The sequence below is a fragment of the Seriola dumerili genome, unplaced genomic scaffold, assembly GCF_002260705.1.
Source record: "Seriola dumerili isolate Sdu_G_001 unplaced genomic scaffold, Sdu_1.0 BDQW01000128.1, whole genome shotgun sequence".
NCBI lineage: Eukaryota > Metazoa > Chordata > Actinopteri > Carangiformes > Carangidae > Seriola > Seriola dumerili.
This window is the reverse complement of record NW_019174383.1, coordinates 501,804-527,677: the sequence shown is the minus strand read 5'-3', so window position 1 is coordinate 527,677 and position 25,874 is coordinate 501,804. Positions and strand designations below refer to the sequence as shown.

The 25,874-nt window shown below is 45.8% G+C and overlaps 2 protein-coding genes across 2 annotated transcripts; one reads left to right on the top strand and one right to left on the bottom strand.

Annotated features, from left to right (window-relative positions):
* The first annotated feature begins 2,166 nt into the window (after positions 1–2,166).
* LOC111224290 (stanniocalcin-like) lies at positions 2,167–5,061 on the top strand. The gene is made up of 5 exons (XM_022748723.1): positions 2,167–2,281; positions 3,043–3,185; positions 3,288–3,395; positions 3,489–3,592; positions 4,770–5,061. The coding sequence occupies exons 1-5, from the start codon at positions 2,167–2,169 to the stop codon at positions 5,059–5,061; spliced, it is 762 nt and encodes a 253-aa protein (XP_022604444.1).
* A 4,171-nt stretch (positions 5,062–9,232) lies between these two features.
* LOC111224260 (fibroblast growth factor receptor 1-A-like) lies at positions 9,233–25,623 on the bottom strand. Its single transcript, XM_022748679.1, has 17 exons — positions 25,307–25,623; positions 19,304–19,455; positions 16,737–16,838; positions 16,464–16,636; positions 16,257–16,380; positions 15,973–16,163; positions 14,332–14,476; positions 14,036–14,226; positions 13,793–13,938; positions 13,080–13,201; positions 12,401–12,511; positions 12,137–12,327; positions 11,048–11,170; positions 10,897–10,967; positions 10,667–10,804; positions 10,477–10,582; positions 9,233–9,743 (listed from the first exon to the last, which is right to left on the bottom strand). Exons 2-17 carry the CDS (start codon positions 19,413–19,415, stop codon positions 9,669–9,671), a joined length of 2,121 nt encoding a protein of 706 aa, XP_022604400.1. The 5' UTR covers positions 19,416–19,455; positions 25,307–25,623; the 3' UTR covers positions 9,233–9,668.
* Positions 25,624–25,874: the final 251 nt, after the last annotated feature.

The window sequence follows — 25,874 nt, the reverse complement described above, 5'->3', positions numbered from 1 at the left end:
AGACTCAGAAACCTCTGAATAATCCGGACTCCATTCAGAAATCTCACGAAATAGTCTGCAGGAACATCCGACAGAGGAATGAGTCAGATTTATTCATTACATCAAACTTCATACTTCACCACGTCTCAGAGGGAAATATTTGACTTTTTACTTCATCCCTTTTAACTTTCAGCTGCAGTTACAGATTTTTCATTAAAAAAACATATGATACACTCACTCCCTCAGATTAAACCAGAGGATCCCGACACGTTTGCTTTGTGACGTCTTCGGTGTAGCTGTGTCTCTCGGTTGTCGGCAGCTCCGCCTCCCTGAACGTCTCACATGGCTTCATTTAAAAATCTGTTTCAGGCACAAATGGAAACGTTTATACAAAATGTTCATAATAAAAACAAATATTTGAGAAAAGTCCAAAAACTGAAAACAGATTTGTCAAGTCGAACTCTTTTCTTCTTTCCTCTCGTGAATCATCTGACGACCTCTCAGGTTTATCTGGTGACCCTGTGGAGGGGCCCGACCCCTAGGTTGAACTACTTTTACTGTGATACTGTAACTACAGGAGGTACTTTTACTCTAATACTTTAACTACAGGAAGTACCTTTACTTTGATACTTTTACTACAGGAAGTACTTTTACTCTAATACTGTAACTACAGGAGGTACTTTTACGCTCATACTGTAACTACAGGAAGTACCTTTACTCTCATACTGTAACTACAGGAGGTACTTTTACTCTCATACTGTAACTACAGGAGGTACTTTTACTCTAATACTTTAACTACAGGAAGTACCTTTACTTTGATACTTTTACTACAGGAAGTACTTTTACTCTAATACTTTAATTACAGGAAGTACTTTTACTCTAATACTTTAACTACAGGAAGTACCTTTACTCTAATACTTTAAAAACAGGACATACCTTTACTCTAATACTTTAACTACAGGAAGTACTTTTACTCTCATACTGTTACTACAGGAAGTACTTTTACGTTGATACTTTAACTGCAATAAGTACTTTATTCTTATACTTTAACTACCTGAAGTACTTTGACTGTGATAGACCTATGAAGTACTTTTACTCCTATACTTTAATTAGGTAACATATTTTTACTGTGATACTTTGACTGTATTAAGTACTTTACCTTTATACTTAAACCACAGGAAGTACTTTTACTCTCTTATACCTCAACTACATGAAGTACTTTTACTCCTATACTCAAACTACATGAAGTACTTTTAGTCTTATACTTCAACTACATGATGCACTTTTACTTTAATACTTATACAGGAAGTATTTTACTCTGATACTGCAGCTACATGAAGCGGAGGATATATCTGTCTTTGAGTTGAACAGGACTTTTACTTGTAATGGAGTATTTTTACTTTTACTCTGGTAAAAGACGGAAGTACCTCCGTCTGTCCCGCACAGACTGTGTTCCTCCGCCGCAGGTTCTCAGAGGAACCTTTGAACCGCCCTCCTGTGTCCACCATCACCGATCAGCTGTTTCTGCTCGACTGATCCACTACACAGGAGAAACAACAGACGTGACTGGAATTAGAAACTGACGCGTCCGTTTCCTGAGATCTGCTATTTTTAGAAAGTTCAATTATTACAGATAACAGGCTCCCACGGGTGTGTGTGAAAACACCCAGGAATACACCCGACACCAATTTATTTAAATGACCTGGTTCCAATCAGACTGCAGGTTATTATGTTAGAAAACACTGTAAAAGTCACTTTATGGATGAAGCCTGTTTTATATGATTGTTTTATTGGTTCTGTTGATTCTCCCTGTAATAAACACATGTTCTCATTTTTATTATGTCACCATATATATTACTATTAGTTTGTATTATTATGGAGGGATTTAAAGAAACAAATGAAAAGACAAAGTCTAAAATTAGCCGGTGAGTTCACTGCTGCTCGGAAATTCCGTCGTGTCTCGTGTGGAAATATCCAATTAGCTCTGTGGGTTAATTACAACCATGAATAAACCATTAACTGCGCCCCCGCGGGAAACGGCGCGCTCTGATTGGTCAGTCCCAACCGGGCCTCATATAAATACCAGCTGTGGAGGCTGCGGCGGGACAGACAGGATCAGGAGGAAGACCGAAGGAAACCCTGACTACAACTTCTTCATCATCCTCATCCTCCTCACCGTGAGACAGCATGCTGCCCGGCTCCGCTCTGCTCCTGCCCCTCATCCTCGGCTCCGCCGCCTGCTTCGAGCTGCTGCCGGAGGAGGCTGCTCCCCGCCGGGCACGGTTCTCCGCCAACAGCCCGAGTGAGTCCTGTTTCTGGAGAACTTGGTTTCTTCTTCTGGGTTGGAGGTTTGCAGCTTGCAGCCTGCTCTCACTCTGGGCTGAACTTCTCTCCTGTTTTTACTTCTAAAGGACCACATGGTGTTTTTCATGCTCCGGTCCAGTCACTGCTAATTACACATTATTTACATTTTCAAAGCTTTTGTTTCTTTCCTTATTTCTGTTTGTGCACATCGTTGTGTCCAGGCAGACAACAGCAAAGTAGTGGAATGAATGGAGAACAATGGCTGCCAAGGAAATCAGTAATGTTGCAGAATGGACTGAGATTCACTTCTAATTTATTTACATTATTTACATATTATGAACCAGGTCAGAGTTCACAGTGTGTGCAGTTTCAGGAACTTTTCCTTTAGATGCATATTTCCATTTTCTGCCTGCAGTTAAATATATTCAGTTAACTGTCAGAAAACACAGGAAAGAAATAAAATCTTTAAAAAGCTTGAATCTGTCATGAAACAAGTTTAAAGAAACAGTTTCAGATTCATTTTCTTTCAGTGGACGAATCATTTAATGGACTAATTGTTTCAGAGTTTTCTATATTTCAGCCCATTTACTACATATTTTACATTATCTTTACTTTTTTGTACATATTTAACAGCGTTATTATTATTTAATAGTAGAAAGACTTGACAGTTACGATCGTCGTCAGACTGTCTCCGGATGAATGGAAACCAACGGCTGCCAGGGAAAAGACTTCAGTGTGTGTGTGTGTCTCTGTCTGCAGCTGATGTGGCCAGATGTTTGAACGGAGCGGTGGCTGTGGGCTGTGGCTTCTTCTCCTGTCTGGAGAACTCGACCTGTGACACTGACGGGATGCATGAGATCTGTGAACTCTTCCTCCACACAGCTGCTACCTTCAACACAGAGGTCAGTCTGTCCATCTGTCCGTCCACCTGCCCACCTGTCCACCACCTGTCTGTCTGTCTGTCTGTCTGTCTGTCTGTCTGACACATGTCCGTTGTCCTGCAGGGGAAAACTTTCGTCAAGAAGAGTCTGCACTGCATCTCCCAGGGAATCACAGCCAAGATTTTCCAAACCATCCGCCGCTGCAACATCTTCCAGAGGATGATCGCTGAGGTCAGTGACTCCTCCCACTGAGACTCAGACTGGAGACGACACTCCTCTGTCTCCTCTCTTCATTTTCTCTTTTCTCTCCTTTAAAAAAAAAAGGTCCAAGAGGAGTGTTACACCAGTCTGGACATCTGCACCGTGGCTCGTACCAACCCTGACGCCATCGGAGAGGTGGTGCAGGTGCCGACTCACTTCCCCAACAGGTGAGGACTCAGGACGCACACGTTCACAGCCACGACACAATATACAGAGGCTTCAACAGCTGAGAGGAAAGATGTCCCAGATGTGCTGTGACAGATGTTAATGTCTGATTAAACACAGTCTGTCCCTCCAGATCCAAGTGTCTCTGACTGAAACAGATCTAATGAGTCTCCTGAAGCCACTTCAATAAACTTATGTAAGAATTCACAAAGTCATAACAACAAGCGTGTTGAGGCAGCAGCGCTGTGACAACACTGACACCTGGAGGTCAGTCATGAGAACAACAGACACGCTGCAGCTTTAAAGGATCTACTTTCTCTCTTTTGAAGCGTTTTATTACCTGAACGTCTGATTCTAAAAGCTGGAGCTCGTTAGTGATCTCTGCGACCGTCTCTGATGCTGCATGAGCTTGTGTTTTGTCCGGTTATGAAAGAGATCTTCATTTCAGTTAGACGACCGGATTAAATAAAGATTATATTTATTTATTAAACATTTGTTTACCACTAACAAAGGGATGACAGTGAAGTGTTACTTCCTCATTTTGTTCCTGACTTTTTGTCCCTGTTATGGAGCAAAGGTTGTGAATAGAACCTGGTACCTGGTTCTTTTTTTGGGGGGGTATCACCTCTGCCGAGTGTCCCAGCGAGCTGAGGCAAGTGAAAAGTGAAAAACCCGCCATTTTTAAAACAGCCGCACCCTTCGAAGGCTGCATGTGAAGACCGAGTGAGTCACAGCGACACAACAAGCCTGTCCCACTTCGAAGGTTCCTTCAAATGCAACCTTAGGTTCCCGGGCATCGAAGGATCCATCGGGTGGATCCTTTGTGGGCCGACATATCCCAAGATTCCCTGCGCACCGGTGACGAATCCCTTTTCAAAAAGAGAATATGGCTGACGACAGCGATCGAGGACAAATATGAAATCCTCTGTAGATCATTTGGGTTCAGGGGCCCGCGTCCTCTGAAGGCTGCAGCCCCCGATTTGGGTTCTACAGCTATTGTAGAAGATGACATCACCTTAGCTTAGTGCGCCGTTGCCATAGTAACAACGCCACATTGATGAGGAACTATCTTAAGTTGAGAAAGAAGAACCTGAGACCAAAAGCAGGTCGAGTCGGTGTCATGCTACACTCTGCTGATATCTGTGTGTGTGTGTGTGTGTGTGTGTGTGTGTCATCCAGATACTACAGCACGCTGCTGCAGACCCTGCAGGCCTGCGATGAGCAGACGGTGGCGGCGGTGCGGGCCGGCCTCATCGCCCGGCTGGGCCCCGACATGGAGACGTTCCTGCAGCTCGTCCAGAACAAACCCTGCGCCGCCGGCTCTGGCTCCGCCTCCTACAACAACCCGTCCAGCTGGAGGAACATGCCCGTGTTCAACATCCAGCCAGGCTTCAGGGGCCGGGACCCCACCCACCTGTTCGCCAGGAGATCTGTGGACGACAGCGAGGGCGGGGTTAACGCTGAGAAGTAGAAAACAAACGTACACTCACAATCACGCACAGTAACATGCAGTTATGTCTTTCAATGATTACCTTTGGCAGCCGAGGGCTTTAGATGGTGATTCGGGGAATTATAATAATTATTACACATGTTATTATTAATATTAATGAATTATTATTATTAATATTTGCTCAGTTCATCGTCTTGATGTTCTGACGTGTTTGAAACGAGGCCGATTACAGTGAAAACCATTGATATTTATTTTCTTAAGGAGTTAATTTATGCAGCTGTTGTATTTAATGTAGTGAGGGGGAGAGGCTGTGGGGTTGGGGAGGGGAGGGGGGGGTCCACGCTGGTCGTGGGGCCTCTCTGTGACTCTGGTCAGGGGCCACGTCGCCGGTCTGACGTCACTGTGGAGTGGAAGTTGTGTGAGGCGTTTAAAGAACGGGAGGTTCCTGCGTCTGTGACGTCAGATCTGACGACTCGGCTCTTTGTGTGAGAAATAAACGACGTGAATGATTCAGTTCGGCTCCTGTGATTTTATTCATGTTGTTCGCACCAAACATTTAAAATCTGAATCATTATAAAGTTATTGAGAAAAATCAAAAACAAATAATGAATAAAATAACAAATAAACAGATGAATTAATGGACTGCTGATTATAACATGTTGTAAGTGATAATCTTCACTTGTCTATCTCTTTAATCAAAGACCTCTTACTACCTCTCTCTGGAGCTTTCAACCTTATGGTCTTCATCAGCAGATGGGGGCAGGGGTTATTACGCTGCCAGCTGTTATCAGGTAGAGACAGCTGCATAGGTACTTATCCAGCCACTGATGAAGACCATGAGAATGAGGTGAAAGCTTGGTAATCAATTCAGAGTTTTACTTATCAGTAAAATGCAGCTGAAGTTTTAAAGGTAAAAGTTTCTGATGAACTTTGAGGCTGGACTTCATCAGTGCAGTTTGTGGAGCCGCCACCAGGTGGCGACTGTGCACATGGAAATCTGTGTTCAGTGTTTCCTCAGAGATTTTTCTGATTTATTGTTTAAACAAAAATCTCTTTAAAGAGAAACAGTCAGCAGCATCGCAGCGTTGCAGCGTCGCAGCGTCGCAGCTCTGCTCTTTATGATGAAGCTCTGTGTCTGAGAAGCTGCAGCACAACAACAACAGATCTCATTTACTGAGTCACGGAGAGAGAACCGGAGAACCGACTTCCTGATTGTTCCCAGAACATCCACATGAGGGCGGCACCGAGGGTCATCATGACACTGAATGACAACAGTTAGAAACATGATTAATCTGGAGCTTGTTTGCAGAGTCAGTTAAATTGTGGATTAATCCGCCGCTGAAAATAGTCCCCAACAAAAGCACCATTTCCTCCAGTTTGTTGAATTTAAAAGAAAAAAAAAAGTGTGTTTCCATTAACCTGCACATTTTCAATTTGTGCACAAAAAACTTTTACTTATTACTTTTATTGTTTTTGTTTTTATTTATCTATCTTTCTTCAATTTTTAACTTTCTTTTTAACAAATTTCTTGGTCTTTTGTTTCTCTCCCTTGGTGTCTCTGAGGGGGGAGGGTGTGTTGATGTGTGTGTGTGTGTGTGTGTGTGGGGGGGGGGGGGTTTTTGCTCTGTTGGATTTGCTTTTCTCTTGCACATAAATACAGATTTAAACTACATTTACACATGTGGCAAAAAGTTTTTTCTGTGTGAGTTGTCAGAGTCGTTTCATCACTAAAAAGTAAAACGCAACAAAGTGCAAGAGGAAACATAAAGTCTAACTCACTTCAATGAAAGGCAGATTACAAGGATGATGTCACCACCATCAGTAGATACTGGCGGAGCAGGTGAGAGGTGACACCTGGGAAACAGACTCAGACATGGAGGTAAATAACTTCCTCCCTCCCCACTGTTTGTCCAGGCCTGTTGGAGGTGAAAAGTGACACCGCGATGGCTCCCGCTCCACTCAGCCATCTGTCCACACGGTCACGGCTGACCCATCACGGCTCCTCACCTCGGCGTTACGGCCCATTAACCTCCATCAGGACGGGGTGAGAAAGACGAGCGTCCCCCCCCCCTCACATCCTTCACAGAGGTGTTTGCTCCGGCAGCTCAGCGGGGGTCACAGCTCTGAGTGCTGGCTGGCGGCAGAGCTCATGGAGCGTTAACGGCCTCATTTCCAGGAATTATAGCTGTGAAATATCAGCTGTGAGGAAACCCACAGTCCTCAGTGTTCTCTGGGTTTGGAGGGAAAAAAAAAAACAGGGAAACATTTTGTTCAGACAAGTTTTGGAAAAAGAAGTTACAACATAGTTAATAAAAGAGGCACAAGTGAACACATAAAAACAAACAACATAATAAAACAAAAGTTAAACCACACAGAGAGTCTGCAGCCATGCTAGCTGCTCTCTGAGGCTAGATGCTAACATGCTAACAATCACAAGTGCAGCTGAGGCTCATGGAAATGTGATTTTTCTTGCAGGTATTTGGTCATAAAAGTTTTGATAAATTAAAACTAATTCTGCACAATATGCAAAAAAAAAAAAAATCATTGCAAATTTCATTTTCACTAAAAAAACAAAACATGATTGTTGTTGTTTCTTGTACCAAACAAACATGTTTCCTTCAGGTCTGCAGGATATGAGCTGATGGTGCTAACAATGCTAAAGCTAACAGTGCACAACAATGTGACACATCTTACCTTCATCGTGAAAACTGCAGCTCCTGTGATTTGGACATGACACGTGGTCGTATTGAGATTTTGATTATATTTTGGTGTGTGTTACAGATGTGACAGATGTTGATCAGTTGGTGCTGGAGGATGTTTTAAATACTCAGATCTGAGAATAAAAGAAGCAAAGTCACAGACATTTCAGCTCTACCTTCTTCAGTTTCCTGTTTGGATCCTTTTAACTTCTTCTCAGCGACAAGAGCCAATCAGCTGATTACCAACAGGTGGTTACCTGTAATCAGAGGCGTCCTCAGGTGCGCCTCACTCAAAACCTTCCACACAAACCTGTATTCTACCAGTGATTCATGATGCAGCATCTTTGTTTCTCTGGAAGTGATTCATGTTTTTGGGGGAATCGGAGATCTCTGAAGTGTTTCTGTAGAAAACAGGAAGGAGAGGAGAGGACGCCTGAGGCCGTTCAACCTGAGTCTGTAACAGAATACACTGCACACACACACTGTGTTTGTAATGTCAGCTACAGAGGGAATAACACTGAGCTACATGATGAATATTCTCCTGTCGTATGTTACACACTGTTTCCTGCCTGCGGGAGGGAAACGCTGCCTCAGGCTCCACAGGGAAAACCAACCAGAGGAAGGTCTGTGTGTGTGTGTGTGTGTGTGTGTGTGTGTGTGTGTGTGTGATGAGTGTGATAGATGATGCAGAGGCCCACGGCCAAGTCTGTCTTCCCACAATTCATCTCTTTTTGTCCAACGTACATGAACATATTCAACAAGTAGACAGGTCCTGTTGGAGACACTGGGAGTCATGCTTCATCAAGGTCTCTCACACACACACACACACACACACACACACACACACACACACAGAGCTGATCACGCCCATGTTATGCAGTGATTGGTCAGGTGTGTTCAGGTGGGAGGAGCCAGGGATTGAACATCTCTGTCAGCTGTTTTCACTCTTCATGCAACAGTTTCTGTCACTTATTAAAATCTGAGACTGAATCGTCTCCATCACCTCGTCCGGCTTCTCGTGTGACGATGGAAACGTGTTATAAACCGTTTACAAACAGCTGATGCTCTTATTCTTTAATATGTATCCACCATGGATGCTCTTATTTTGGAGGTGCTCAGTTGTTGGGTGGGAAAACAGTGTGTCCTGTAGAAAGCAGATGATTATTTTTGACCACATTTTGTCCATTGAATCAACATCACGACATCACAGCCTCAGTAAAAACTTGAGGATTTTAATACTGTTAATCAGTTATTACACATTCAACTAGAAGCGTGTGGTGTAACTGCAGGCTGTCGTCAGCTGGAGGATAAGTGCAACGTGGAGGTGTAACGCTGGCATCATCTTTGGCAACATGACATCACTGTGGACGACCAAACTCGATGCATCAAAACAAACTGAGGAATAACTTCATGAATAAAATGCACAAGAAATAAATCTATAAATCAGAAGCTGCAGATGGAAAATAAATCCAAATAAAACCAAAAGAGTTTATTTTTCTTACAGATTTATTTGTGTATTTTATTCATTCAGTTAGTTTTTAGTTTCTTTTTCTCTCTGTAATAAATCCAGTTTGGTCTTCCATAAAACACAAACTATTATTTACAATATTCACACTGAGAACATTATCGTCGTGAGCAGCAGCGCAGCAACAAACCGGCTCTCAGTCCTGTGTCAGAGGGTGAACTCAGTCTTTGGCCCCGTGTGGGGGAGTCGCTGTGTGAGCTGCTTCCTGAGTCCGGCTCAGTCCAGCTGTTCTTCACATCAGGCTGCTGTGATGGATGACGGTGGAGCAGCTCGTCGTCTGAGCTCCTCTGCCCAGCTTCTTCTTCTTCTTCTTCTGGGACTTCTGCTGCCGCCGCCGTCACCGCCCAGCACAGCAGAGGAAACGGGATGAAGGTGATGCATGAAGGGAAACAGTCCCAGGACGTTTATGTGGAGTAACAGGAAGCAGAGGAGCTGACCGGACAGTACTGGACCAGAGGGACGGCCAGGTCCAGGTACTCCTGAGGAGACAGACAGAGGATTAGAGACCGCTTCATCTGAATGTTTATTACTCAGGCTGTAGTTTCTATTATCAATCAATCAATCAATCAATCAATCCATCAATCAGTCAAACTGTATCTGTCCAGCACTTTTCATACAGGTTAGTTCAAAGAGCGTCACAGACTTAAAAAGCTAAAATAACATCAGCAAACAAAAAATCTAAAATAAAAGAAGAGAAAATAGAATAAAATACAATTTACAACATAATTACAATAAAATAAGTGATTAAAATAAATTAGTGTTGAACTGGACTAATGTATATATATATATATATATATATGAGGGTGTCAGAATATTAGAAACACTCTCCATTAACTACGACCTCAGTGTGAACAGCTGGATAAACATCTGCCTGATAGTTTAACCAACACTGAGCTGTCGTACTGGACAACAACAGACTGTGGAGGTGTACCTAATAAAGTGAGCAGGGGGAGATTGTGTAAACAGGTTTAAATGTTTTAAAAATATTTTTCCCCTTCATGTGAAACATTCATTTATTTCCATGAGATAAAAACGTCACATGATTCAAAAGCATGAACAGATTTACAGACGGGCTTTAAGATGAAGACGTTAAAGTTGCAGTTGTGTCTCTGTGGAAGGATCTGATGGAGAACCGACACGTGATGTGTGTGTGTGTGTGTGTGTGTGTGTGTGTGTGTGTGTGTGTGTGTATCATGTTCAAATCACAGTCACCTGATTTGCCATGAGAGAAAGTGTTCGGTCTAAATCTTCTACCAGCTGCTGGAAGGTAGGTCTGCGGGAGGGGACGGCGTGCCAGCAGTCCCTCATCATCAGGTACCTGAACACACACACACACACACACACCACTGTTAGAGAGAGAGGGAGGGAGTGTGTGTGTGTGTGTGTGGGGGGGGGTACTCACAGCTCCTGCGTGCATGCGGAGGGTTTCTCCATGCGGTGTCCCTCCTTCAGCAGCTTGAAGAGCTCCTCCACAGGGACCCCGGGGTAAGGAGACCCCCCGAGGGTGAAGATCTCCCACAGCAGGACTCCAAACGACCACCTGCAGGAAAAAACCCCCAGAAACCCCGTGACATCAGCGCCTGTCGCGGCTCCTCCCGGAGGAAACTGACAAAGACGGTTTGTGAGACTCACACGTCGCTCTGGTGAGTGTAGATCCGGTCGAACAGAGCTTCAGGAGCCATCCACTTCACCGGCAGGCGGCCCTGTAACAGAACAAAACACACCGTCAGTCACACGATCGCCCCGCCACTGACGCCGTGCTGACATCGTCCTGTCGTCTTACGTTAGTCGTCTTCTTGTAGTAGTCGATGTGGTGGATGTCTCGAGCCAGACCGAAGTCTGCGATCTTCATCACGTTGTCCTCCGTGACCAGCACGTTCCTGGCCGCCAGGTCTCTGTGGATACACTGAGCATCAGAGAGGAGACGCGTGTTTATATTCTGTCACACCAGCTGAGAGCTACAAGTTTAACCCGCGGCAAACGGAGCATCTGTTCAGGACTACTTTCAGCGGCGGATTAACCCACGTTTGGTGCTGTAGAGAGGATATCAGCAGGACAGTGTGTGTGTGTGTGTGTGTGTGTGTGTGAGACTGAGTCAAGATAAACTCTAAATCGCCGCCCTATTGGATGGCGCAACACTGGCCTGTAGACAAGAACACAAGGAAACGGAGGAGATGAACTTCATATTTTCTGAGTGAGTCGTTTTCATACTGAAGAATTCACGATGTTTGAGTGAAAATAAAAGTTTGGTCTCCAGAATCCTGATGGTTCAGGCTGTAATCACTGTTTCCTGTAAGGAGCAGTGTGTGTGTGTGTGTGTGTGTGTGTGTGTCAGTTTCCCTGTTCAATAAGAGATTCTACTTGAGCTGGGATTAATAAAGAGCTGGAGGAGCGTCACTCCAGACTCGGTTGAGGTTCTTCTTCAGTCTCATTCGTCACTTCACAGAGGAACAGAGAGTCCTCCACAGAGAGAGGATCAACCCATCCAACATGTTCAGACAGGAAGGAGTGCAGATCTACTTCTCACGCCAATGCTTGAGAAACAGTTCATTAATTGTATATTGTATAATTCTAGTTGTTGTGTTGTTATGAATGAAGTGTGTTACTGATAAAAACATCAGGTTCACGTTTGCTCTGGGACTTTCTGCTGATGTCGTCCTGGTCGTGGTTTAGTTTAGATCAGTGCTAATTTATCAACAAGCAGAGTAGAAAGACAGATTTACTTTCTCCCTGTCAGCACTTTCTCTAGACTCGTCACTGAAGCAGCTTCAGAGGAAACCGCGATGTTTGTTCTGAAGCAGCTGCTGTCACGTGAAAGAGATCGTGACTGAGAACGTCGTAAACAAACTAAATATAAAAGATAGAGTCTGACCTTCTTGGAGGCGAGGTACGCCATCCCTCTGGCCACCTGGTACGCCGCAGACACCAGCTCCCTGATCTCCAAGCTGCCCAGCGAGGTCTGTCTGGACCCGCTCCAGTACTCCAACCCGACCGGCCGCCGAGCCCGGAGGAACTCCCTGAGGTTCCCCTGCGAGGCGTACTCCACCACCACGTACAGAGGTCCTGGGGGGGGGGGGGCAGCGTTAACATCTGCACCACACACCAGCGCTGACAGACGCTCGTCACACACACTCACCGTCCTGAGTGCACGCTCCCAGCAGGTTGATGATGTTCTTGTGTTTCCCGATCATCTTCATCATCTCCATCTCGGAGATCAGGTCGGACAGGTCCTTCTCTGTGGCGTCCGCTGCAACAGGTTCATGTGACATCATCACACATCAGCCTCACGCTCAGGTTTACCTTCAAACTGTCTCCAGACACAGATCCGGGTGTGAAGGTGTTTTCCACACCTGAGCACCTGCGACACTGGAGCTAGTAGCTGTTTGAAATAGTCTCATGTGTTTCAGTAAATTTGGGAGCTACACACTTTTAATTCTCTCTCCCACAAACAGTTTCACATTCTCAAGTTCTTCACTTCAGCTGCACAAATCCAGTTTTATGAATCACAAGCTTCATTTTTTGCTCCAGTCGCTGCAAAAACACATTCACACACCTGTATCAAATAATGTGAAGTCATGGACGTGCACATGTGCGAACGAGGGGAGCGCCACTGTGGAATATTTTCTCACGAATAAAATTTTTGGATATTTTACAAACAAAAGTCAATAACTACAAACGAGTCGCAGCTGCTGAATAATCGCTCACTGAAGACGAAGCGCTCCGACTTTCACATCCACATGTCTCTGTACCTGTTCAGAGATGGGAAAATATTTGGCCAATTAGAGGAGCTCGTTTAAGGGTCAGGGCTCTCTCACCTTTCAGCATCTTCACGGCGACCTTAGTAAGGCGCGTCGGCTTGTTTCTGTCGACGCCCACAGCCTCAGCCAGCACCACCTGACCGAAGCAGCCTTCTCCCAGAGGCTTCCCCAGCGTCAGCCTGACACACACACACACACACACACACACACACACACACACACACACACACACACACACACACACACACACACAGTCACATAGAGGTTTGTCACTCATTGTTGGTTATGAGGTTACCCGAGGTCACAGCGGAGGGTGGAGATAAGTGAAGGGTGTAACCTCTGGTGTGGGCGGGGCCTAGAAATGACTCACTACGTCCAGGAACTGACAAGTCTCAGCTGGAGGAGTAATTAGGAATCGACTCGTCATCAGGTTCAACACAGACACAAGAACTGTTCATTTCCTTACGAAGCAAAGATCTGTTTGACCTTGAACACAACACAAGTTATCTGCTGCTGTTTGTATCTTAATCATCTGGTATTTAATTGTACATATTAGATTTCATTATATTATTTATCTTTTTTAAATATTTGGTTCTGGTCATTTTTCACATTTGTTTTTCTTTCTCTGTTCTGTCACTTTCCCGCGACCCCCCCCCCCCTCCCCCCCTCCCCCCAGTGGGACTAACAAAGGAACATCTTTATGTTTATCTTGTGTGAAAAGTCAGTTTAATAAGCGGCTCCACAGACGGGTTGTGTTGAAGACGGCGTACCGGTCTCGAGGAAGCTCCCACACCGGGTCGTAGGGGAGCTCGTACTCCGACACTCCCGCCAGGAGGGTGGTGGCGGCGCTGGAGAGACGAGACTGACGCATCAGACACATCCCCGACTGCAGCGAGGACGAGGACTCCACCGACACCTGCAGAGGAGGGACAGGAGGTCTGAAGGCGATTGAACTTTTTGGAGACAGCGGCGGACGTCTCGCCCGTCTCCTCGGACAGCGGCGGCCATCTTACCTGTCTCCTCAGAGGAATGCTCTTGGCAAGTTTCTGGACGGCGAGCTGGCTGCTGAAGTCGCTCTTCTTCGGGGCGCAGCAGAGTCTGCAGATGACCGCCGTGGCAGTGAGGATGATGATGATGAAAAACCCCAGGCAGTAGATGAAGATCTCCAGGTATGTCTGGGAGGGGAGGGGGGAGGGGGGCAGGTCTGAGAGGGGGAGGAGTCAAGAGACAGTCAGGTCTTCACACATAGAGAGAGAGAGAGAGAGAGAGAGAGAGAGAGGTGCTTCACAGTCTGAATGTCTCCACTCACCGTCCACCACAGTGAGCCACGCCGAGTGGTGGGAGACGCCGATGGAGTTTCCCGCCAGACAGGTGTACTCCCCCGCATCGTCCAGAGAGACGTTCCTCAGAGTCAGAACCTCCATCTCCTTATCCGTCGTGTTCAGACCTGCAGTCTGAGAGAGAGAGAGAGAGAGAGAGAGAGAGAGAGAGTTGATGTCAACACTCCGACATCACACGACGTAAATCATCAGTAGAAACACAAAGTAAACTGAACATTTCTCCCAGAATAAATAAGGTTTCCATCATGAGGAGAACTCAGCGGGTCAGTCGCTGTTGGCGCCTGAGGACTTTGTGTTTACAAACGAGGAGGCGACAGGATTTGGTTTCATGCTGTTCTGCAGATCAACAAAACACCAAAGAAGAAGAAGAAGAAGAAGAAGAAGAAGAAGAAGAAGAAGAAGAAGAAGAAGATGAAGATGATGATGAATGATGATCGCGGCTACGAACGTGATGGAAACCATGATTCAAATATTCCAATGTTTGAGGAAGGAAATGTCTTCAACATGTGACACAGGATCCGTCCTTTGTTTTTGTAACTCTGGATGTAAACAGAAGCTTCGTGTGTTTACAGGAACACTCGACCTTTAATTTGTAGGAAGTGGGAGATAATTGAGGAAAGTTTCCAGGCTGCCGCTGAGTGAAACACTCTGACATTTATAGTTTAGAAACGACTGAATAACTGATGAGACTCTGTTTTTAATTTCATCCTCATTACGCTCAGCCTCTGCTGTGATTGGAGGAGGGACACAGTGAGACGTGCGAGGCTGCTGGCCGCTCGCCGCGCACAGAAAACCAGTCTGAGCGTCTTTCATCAGGAGTCCTCAAAACTTCACAGATGTGGTCTGACTCTGTTCTGTCACAGAGGAATCAAACCCGTGTCACGCAAACTAACGAGCTGCTCAACCACCAACAAATACAACGAATTACAGCAGAGCTCAACATGCTGCTGCCATTAAATCTCAGCTTATGTATAAAACTAACTGCAGAGTAACGTTTGAGGAACTAACATTTATTTTGAAAGGTCGTGTTTTCCTTTAGGATTAAATTTAAATATACTGGTACCACGTTTTAATCCAGTGTAAAGGTCTGTGTCCATGTGTAGTGTGATTATAGATCAGCTCTAGCTTCTATATTAATACTGTGAAAGTATCAAAGCCTCAGTCCACAGAGAAATGCACACAGCCTGTATTCAGAAACTGAGCCTTAAAACCAGCCGTCAGGACTTCTGGAACTTTGTGATGTCACAACAAAGCAGTCACCAAGCCCCGCCCACCTGGACCCACCATCCAAACCTTGCAGGATTTGGTTTCTCTGAGTGTTTTTACCTGAAATCTGCTATATTTTTATTGGATCACTCAGAAAACAGTCAGCCAATCAGAAGAGAGGCTCAGAGCCTCCTCTCTTCTGATTGGCTCACCGACCTGTTGTTACTAGAGCTCCAGAGAGAAGCCTGAGAGAGGAGATGTAAAACTACACTGAGATGGTTTTTATATCTTCTGATGGATCAACACTTCAGATAAAACACAGAAGAAGAAGAAACATGGAGCTTTAAATAATAAGTAATAATAATAATGGCCATGGTGGTGCAGCCGGCCCCAGGTGACCCCACCTTGAGGATGAGGACGTAGCGGTGTCCGTCCGGTCCCACTCTGCTGCCGTTGATGGTGATGTGTTTGAGCCACTGGATGTGAGGCTGCGGGTCGCTGAACACCCGACACACGAACTCCACGTTGCTGCCGACGACGGCGGTTTGGTTCGCCGGCAGACCGGCCTGCAGGATCGGCCGGTGAGGAGAGCGCTCTGCAGAGGAGGTGAAGAGGAACAGGTGAAGATGGAGGAGGAGAAGACGTCTCAGTGTGGACGTTGTCTGAATACACAGGTGAGACTTCTTACCAACTACATCAAGCAGGTAGGTGTGTTTGAGGCTCCCGTACTCGTTCTCCACCACACAGGTGTAGTTCCCTTTATCAGAGGGAACCACTGACTCCATGATGAGGGTCCACATGTGATCTCTGATCTGAAAGATGGAGGATCAATGAAGACACGTTCAAACAGCTGGCGGTGCCTCTGTCGTGCACGTGAACACACTCGGACACGAACCTTGAAGCCTCCGATTCTCTGGTCCTTCCTGAACTCCTTCCCGTTCTTGTACCAGCGCAGCGACGGGACCGGGTTCCCCGTCGCCTGGCAACGGAACTTCACCGTCTTGCTGGCGGGGACGGCGTGGAGCTGCTTCTCCATCTTGTCCGGCATCACCCACTGAGGCGCCAGCGCTGCCGAGGAGACACCAGCGAGGTTACAATCACTCAACACAACGAACAGCAGAGGAACAGAGAGAGAGAAGGAGAAGAAGAAGAAGAGAGTGAGGCTCACGCTGCAGCTTCTCGTTGCTTGTTGACAGTTCATTGGAGAGTTTATTTTCCTCTGACGATGACTCATCGTCTTCTTCGTCCTCAGAGGATTTTACTGCGTCGGCTGCAAAAGAAGTGGGATGTTAAAGAGCTGCTCAGAAAACTGTGGTTGTGGTTGTGTGTGTGTGTGTGTGTGTGTCTCAGGGCTTCCCTCCAACAGACAATGAAAGGAACCTGAGGATTAACCTCTGACCTCTGACCTCAGCCCAGTGAGGAGGGGTCGAGGTTTTAAGCCTCGGTGCTCAGACAGGAGCTGTCGCCAGCGCTCAGTGCTGCACCCAACCACTTCCTAAACTTCAGAGACCTCCTCCCTCTCTGCTGCTGCCATTAAACACACACACACACACACACACACACACACACACACACACACACACACACACACACACACACACACGGACTCCACCAGGATTTTAAACCTCAGTCTGACAAAACAGAACCAGAACAACGTGTTTCATCGTGAAGAATTTGGTTCCACGTCACAGAAAGACTTCCCTTATAAAGGATTGATAAATGTTTATAATTAATCCAACTAATGACTTACTATGATATATTATTATATATATTATATATTAATAGTAAAGTGTGAAACACATGATCATTTATCTGTGTTTACTGCTAAGCAAAAGATGTTACTGCATTAGCATGTTAGCATTGTTAATGTGTGCAGGTTAGCAGGCTGGTGTTAGCATATATAGCTGCTAGCAGAGATGATGTTTAATGTCTTAAAGATCAAATGTCTTTCTCCAGCTGATGTATTGATCCTGTCGGCTACTGATCGGTCAAGTGATCAGACACTGAAGCTCTGATCTGGTCCATGACGTGGTTCCTGAGGATCCCCGGCAAAAAGGGGAATAACACTTTAATCTCATCTAATTATATAATAATGTATAATCTAAAGTAAACAGGATCATTTTCACTGTTGGAAATGATCTAATTTGTGTCAGTTCAGGTCCTTGACACCCCCCCCCCCCTTCACCTAATAACTAGCATACAGCCCCTAACTCAGCGTGTTTGTGGAGTTGAAGTGAAACTGAAGTTGAACAGATATAAAACCCTCAGTGTCTCTGTGTCTCTGTGTCTCTGTGTCTCTGTGTTGAGATGAAGATGATGATGTTAAATGTGCAGCTTCTGTTAAACACATCAAACGGTTTCTAAAAAGAGCAGCTGAGACGGGAACTGAGTCCACAGAACTTACAGGAATATTCTCTGTTGAACTGAACTCAGTCTCACAGAGAGGGAGGGAGGGAGGGAGAGGGAGGGAGGGAGGGGGGAGTAACACTGAGAGGCTGATGTGATCTGACTGAGAGGAAAACAAGAGTTTACAGGCTGAAAAACAACAGCATCACACAGACTGACTCTCAGCTGGAGCCCAGATGGTCGGAGCAGAAAAACAACACACACGGCAAGAAGTTAAAATTACAGCACGACACACAACCACAACACACACACACACACTCAGACTGTGTGCATGTGTTACTGCGTCTGGACAGGATATACAGACCATAACCAGCTCCCCGAGAGCCGAGCCTCGGCTCCGCCATGAAAAATCACCCTAAACAGTTTCAGATGCTCTGCAGCCAAAAAACAGCCAAACCTCCAGAAACACACCTCCCTCCTCAAGAGGCTCACTGAGAAGCTTTAGAAGCTTTGCTATAATTCACAGAGTGAAGACAGAGACACTGAGGACAGACAGACACACTGAGGACAGACTGAGACACTGAGGACAGACTGAGACACTGAGGACAGACAGACACACTGAGGACAGACACACTGAGGACAGACTGAGACACTGAGGACAGACTGAGACAGAGACAAATATATCTATATCTTCTTTCAGTCGATTCATTTTCAGCGTTGTTGGATCAGTCGCTGGTTACAGCTTCTGAAATCTGATGATTAATTATATTATTGTGATTCTTATTTGTTGTTTAAATATCTGATGTTATTCTGAAAATCTGTGTAAACTGATCGATTCTTTTTTTTTACTGTTCGGCGTCTGAACTTTATTTTGTTCTTTGAGCAACTTTCACTATTTTCGTTCATTTTAAAGAAAAACCAGAGAATCGATTAATTGAGGCAGATTAATCAATAATGAAAACAATCATTAGCTGCAGCTTTAGTTCAAAGAGTGATTATTCTCAGTGAAGTGAGTGAATTCAATTAAAGAAAACATTTTGAACATCATCAGATGAAACGATGCAGCTGTTTGTCGCCAGAGAAGAACCATCCAAACAGAATCATCTCGTTGTCACATCTGTAATATATTAATCAACACTGTCATCATCATGTTCCAAACGAGTCCTTATAATAATCAGTTATGAGTCATAGACGCTCGGTTTCAGGTAATAACCACAAACTGGCTGCAGCTGGTTAATGAATCATTCAGTAAATGAAAAGTGAAAAAGTCAAACAGGAAGTTTTTCAAACGTCAGATTCACGTCATCGTCACAGAGAAAAGTTGTGTTGTTCTGCTGGAGACACAAACGCCTGACGAGATCCAGACTCAGCATCTGCGGAGTGTGTTACCTGTGTCCGTGTCCTCCGTGGCCGGTCTGGACCGGACCCCAGGAAACTGAACCAGCAGAACCAGCAGGACGCAGGAGAGCAGCAGCAGGACGCAGCGGGGGGGACGACACATCGTTGTCCTAATACATCAACGTCCAGAGCGGGAAAACACACTGCAGACACAGAGACAGACGGTCACATTCTCATTCTTTCACAGACGCTTAGAAACAACTTCTTCTCTTATCGGAAATAAATCCTGTGAAAACAAATTCATTCAGTTTCCAACAACAACAACAACTGGAGCCGTCGTCTAATAAATGATTAGGTGGATGGAGGTAGATGGAGGTAGATGGAGGGAGATGGAGGTAGATGGAGGGGGATGGAGGGAGATGGAGGGAGATGGAGGTAGATGGAGGGGGATGGAGGGAGATGGAGGGAGATGGAGGTAGATGGAGGGGGATGGAGGGAGATGGAGGGAGATGGAGGTAGATGGAGGGGGATGGAGGGAGATGGAGGGAGATGGAGGTAGATGGAGGGGGATGGAGGGAGATGGAGGGAGATGGAGGTAGATGGAGGGGGATGGAGGGAGATGGAGGGAGATGGAGGTAGATGGAGGGGGATGGAGGGAGATGGAGGGAGATGGAGGTAGATGGAGGGGGATGGAGGGAGATGGAGGGAGATGGAGGTAGATGGAGGGGGATGGAGGGAGATGGAGGGAGATGGAGGTAGATGGAGGGGGATGGAGGGAGATGGAGGGAGATGGAGGTAGATGGAGGGGGATGGAGGGAGATGGAGGGAGATGGAGGTAGATGGAGGGGGATGGAGGGAGATGGAGGGAGATGGAGGTAGATGGAGGGGGATGGAGGGAGATGGAGGGAGATGGAGGTAGATGGAGGGGGATGGAGGGAGATGGAGGGAGATGGAGGTAGATGGAGGGGGATGGAGGGAGATGGAGGGAGATGGAGGTAGATGGAGGGGGATGGAGGGAGATGGAGGGAGATGGAGGTAGATGGAGGGGGATGGAGGGAGATGGAGGGAGATGGAGGTAGATGGAGGGGGATGGAGGGAGATGGAGGGAGATGGAGGTAGATGGAGGGGGATGGAGGGAGATGGAGGGAGATGGAGGTAGATGGAGGGGGATGGAGGGAGATGGAGGGAGATGGAGGTAGATGGAGGGGGATGGAGGGAGATGGAGGGAGATGGAGGTAGATGGAGGGGGATGGAGGGAGATGGAGGGAGATGGAGGTAGATGGAGGGGGATGGAGGGAGATGGAGGGAGATGGAGGTAGATGGAGGGGGATGGAGGGAGATGGAGGGAGATGGAGGTAGATGGAGGGGGATGGAGGGAGATGGAGGGAGATGGAGGTAGATGGAGGGGGATGGAGGGAGATGGAGGGAGATGGAGGTAGATGGAGGGGGATGGAGGGAGATGGAGGGAGATGGAGGTAGATGGAGGGGGATGGAGGGAGATGGAGGGAGATGGAGGTAGATGGAGGGGGATGGAGGGAGATGGAGGGAGATGGAGGTAGATGGAGGGGGATGGAGGGAGATGGAGGGAGATGGAGGTAGATGGAGGGGGAGGCATTGATACGGCTCCAGCAGAGTCGTCATGTGACAGTCTGATGGCAGAGAGGAATCTGCAGTTCACAGCTGTTAGAAGACAGAAGCTGCTGTGGACGACGTTGATCAATCGATGATCCATTCATCGATTATTTCTCAAGGAGAAAAGTGAAGAATTTCTTCTTTCTTCTTCTTCGTCATCGCTGTAAATTCAACGTCTTTATATTCACAACAAATGTTTCTTTACTCTCTGGAAATCTTACAAACAAGGGTTAATCAATCAATCAGAAAAATGATCGACACATGAATCAATAATGTCGATAATCATGATTATGATGCATTTTAGAGTCCTTGAACGCACCACCACATCACATCAGTCTCTGCTCACTTCACCACAGGAAAATGAATAAATAAATGAATGAATTAATAAATAAAATCATCTCCATGAAGCAACTCTTTCAGTTTATATTTGTGATAAACTCGGACAGAGGAAATGTGAGTGATGGCTGCTGAGACGAGAGAAAATCATTCTACAAACCTGATGCATGATGGGAAAAATGGTCAAACACTTAAACAAAACCACCAGCGTGAACTTTTCATGAGTGGGAACAGGAGTGGCTCGTCTGCAGCCCCCCCCCCCCCGACCACACACACCACACACACACACACACACAACACCCCCACCCTGCCGCTCACACTCCTGCAGCTGTTCCCCACAGAGGGTGAAGACATCAACTCATAAACCCCCCCCCCTTTAGTTCACCTGTGGCTGCTGCACATCTGTCAGGTGTCAAACACAACATTATGACGGACAGACGGACGACGTGCACGCTGCCTGACACAAACACAGACAGACGTCAGCTCCATCTGCTGCATGTGTCACAACCACGTGTGAAACCGTTTATCTCACCTACACGCAACGATGATGATGATGATGATGATGATGATGATGATGATGATGATGATATCTGCCTAAAGTGTTTTCACACACATCTAAGAATCATTTTTGTTATCAGTTAATGTTAGAAAATCACAAAAAAATCTCCAAACTCAGCAGCTGAAAACTCAGATTTTCACTGATCACTGACATGAAACATCGGAGCAGCTGCTGCCAGAGAATTACCAGAGTTTAGACACAGATCAGCTGATCGATAATAACTGCTCTGAGCTGTAGAACTGTCTTGGTTACAGAACTGTAACCAAGACGACCTGAACTCTGAGGGACAAAGTGAGGAGGACGCTCATCATCTGAAGAGCCTCGTAAACAAGAGACACACTGGTCCATCTCATTACTTCATGAGTGTGTGTGTGTGTGTGTGTGTGTGTGTGTGTGTGTGTGTGTGTGGTGTACGATGAGCTCACAGCGGAGCGTGCCAGCTTTATGAAGACATAATTAATATGTGACACAGTTGCTCTCTACATGAATGAGGCTGTGTGTGAGGTTTATGTGAAGGTCAAGCTGCTGCACAAAAACCTTCACGCTGGCTCTCTGAGGCATTCTGGGAAATGCAGCGGTCTCCCTCCCACACACACAAACATACTCAGCAAACACTGCAACACTGAGCAGCTTTTGATTATAGATCAGCTCTAGCTTCTATATTAATACTGTGAAAGTATCAAAGCCTCAGTCCACAGAGAAATGCACACAGCCTGTATTCAGAAACTGAGCCTTAAAACCAGCCGTCAGGACTTCTGGAACTTTGTGATGTCACAACAAAGCAGTCACCAAGCCCCGCCCACCTGGACCCACCATCCAAACCTTGCAGGATTTGGTTTCTCTGAGTGTTGGTTCTTAAAACCACAAAAATATCTTCTCATGGATGAACACTTATAACACAATAAAACACAGAAGAAGAAGAAAATATGGAGCTTCAAATCAAGAAAAACCCATCTAAAGGATCTGTGTGTGTTTACATTCAAAATAAAATACTACGGGCTCATGTGTCATTTTATGAATTATATCAGTAGCAGCCTGTAAACTCCAGCTGTGTTCAGGCTGTCGCACTAACACCAAAGAGCCATTAATGTTGGTCATCACATCCTCACTGTCAATTACACTCTCTCCAGAAAACCTTCCACCTTCACTCTTCTCTCTGTTCCTCAGCTTTAATAACTAACTTCTTCTCCTCCTCCTCCTCCTCCTCCTCCTCCTCCTCCTCCCTCTGTTAAACTTCCCGTGCTGAAGCCCTCACCTACACACCACATTCTGCAGCTCTGAATACTTGTCATACTGACACACCAACTGCTGATGCCACCCGACCGCAACACGCAGAGCTCAGCTCAGCCCAGAGCCAAACAGGAAGACAGAGCTGCTGCTGGTGAGGAGGAGGCACAGGGAGGGAGGTGAAGGCAAAGGAGCTCAGTGTGGGTCTAACATGAGATCTGGAGGGGGGGGGGGGACTCCCTGCCATGGGCACGCTGAGTGGAAAAGTGAGTCAGACTCCCCAAGAACACGCCACATAGTTCAGGCCTTCAGCTCGACACGAGCACAGAGGCGATCTAACAGACAGACACTATCAAATCACTGCGCCAGACAGCGTGCAGCGTACGAGTGTCACTAGCTGCTGCTGCAGCTGCAGCTGCCGCCGCTGCAGCTGCAGCCACCGCCGCCACCGCCACTGCAGCTGCAGCCTGGACTACAACAAGCAGCGGTCAGCACTGTGCTGATTTCACTCAGAGGAGGGAGAACTCAGATCAGTGAAACTAAACGTCAGCAGTGGAAACTCTCTGAGAGCGTTTCACTGTAGTATTTCCATTTTCTTCTACTTTATACTTCTACTCCTCTACATTCACTTCATAACTTGAGATTCTCGTAAAAAAATCCTGATCAATCAGACGTTGAGAAAAGAGTCACAATCTCATTTTTCACTGAAAAAAACATTCAAATGAAGATGATGAAGTGATTTGTGTTGGTCATGTAACAAACAAACATGTTGCCTTATGTCTGGAGGATATGACTTGTAGGCGTCACCATGGCAACACAACGCTTCATTTATGATCTGTTGTTGTGACACATTTGACCTTCATCTAAAAAAAACTGCAGCTGCTGCGATTTGGATATTTCAATTCATTGTTCGGCGTTTGTTACTTTTTACTTTGCGAATAAAGTTTTTACACAGAAAACACATGATCAGCTCGTCCAGTTTCTGCACCAAGTCAAAGTTTAAGATTTTAGATGTTTTATGCCTTATTATATTAAAGATATGAATGAAGACCAGCAGGTGATGAGGTCTACAATTACTCATCTAGTGCATGGATTAATGACATTATGTCACATTTTCCCACCTGTATATATATATATACATATATATATATATATATATATATAGAATAATTCATGATCATTAAACACGACCTGGAGCTGCATGAGCAGCAGAGAACAGCTGGATAAGTGGATGAACATATAAACAAACTTACAGATTTATTTAATGTCCACATGTGAATCTGAAATAACGTCAGAATGAAGCTGCTGGAGTCGTAATCAATTATAAAATCTGATCTCCACTATCTCAACTCCACTCTGAACAATAACAATAATAATAATAATAATAATAATAATAATATAACATGTAACAGCAGGTTGAACACTCACATGTGACTGCTGATTCTCTAAGACGGTTTGGTTGATGATAATGAATCATCTGTGATCAGCTGCTGGATGAAGTCTGATGTGTTGGACAGTAGGTGTCACTCTCATGAGACATTTCTCTGCACTGTGCACTTTTACTGTCAATACTGTCAGTACTACCAGCTGAAAATACTTGAGTACTTTTACTAGTGATGCAGTATTTTTACAGCGGCGAAGCGTCCTCCACTGTTTACTGAGCTTACACAGTAAGATGCATCAACCCCACCCTCACTAACAACTCACTTCATATGACTTTAAAGACATTTTGTTAATAAAGATCAGATACGTTGGTTTTAAGTGATGAGAACTTTTACTTATTTTACTACATGTTTCACCCACTGGCTTCCACTCTCTTTACAAAGAGAAGTTTCATTCACAGAACATGTGATCAGCTTATTAAAGATTAAACTGCCAAACAGAATAAAAATAGTTCAGATGTTCAATATAAGTTAGAATAAGACAGAGCAGCAGGTATAGGACTGTTACATTAAATATCATAGTGTAAGGACATATTTGAATCTCTTATTCTCTGTCTTTGCTGTTACAGTTCCGTTCTTGAAGGAGCAACTGTAGCTTCACCCAATTCCAGATCAATAAAGTATTCTGATTCTGATGAGGTAGATAATACTTGTGTTTACTACTTCCTCTACTGCATACTTTCACTTCAGCAGTATTTCCAGAGCAGGACTTTAACATGTACCGGAGTGTTTGAGCTGGTTCCACACAGGAACACACGGACACACTGCGCCGTGATCCAACAGGCTCACAGACAGACACGGACCTGCAGCTGGATCATTATTATTATCAGTAGAAACCTTCAGTTGAATCTACTGTACCTGCGTCAGTGGATCCACAGTCAGCTGTGAGGTTATATCCCAGGACGCGGAGTCAAAGTTGAACAATCACAGGTTACCTAATCCCTCCGCGGCTGCTGGCGCTGCTGTCCCGGGACCGAGAGCCTCTGACCGGGTCCAAGTTTTCTACATGAGTCGGCTCATTAACACACACTCACCCCTCACACCGGGGGAGGAGGGGGGGTGAGGGGGGTAATAGCTGATGTATTAAAGTGTGAGACGCGGTTCAGGGACACAGATGCAGCAGCTGCAGCGGCGGAGCTCCGGGTTACTCCGAGACAGTCCTTCGCCCCTGGAGGGAAAACGTGGGAAAAGCTCAGTTCATTGACGGTATTGTGTGAATATACACCGAGGGAGGAGGAACGCCTTCAGTGGGAGTTTCCTCCTACACACCAGCTCACCCCCTCCCCACCCGATTAATGCCCCACAGCCACCGATTTATTGACTCCATTTTCCGAGTGGCGCAATCCACCCAGCCGCGCGCACGGACCTCCCCCAGGAACCATGCACTCTGAGTGTGTGTGTGTGTGTGTGTGTGTGTGTGTGTGTG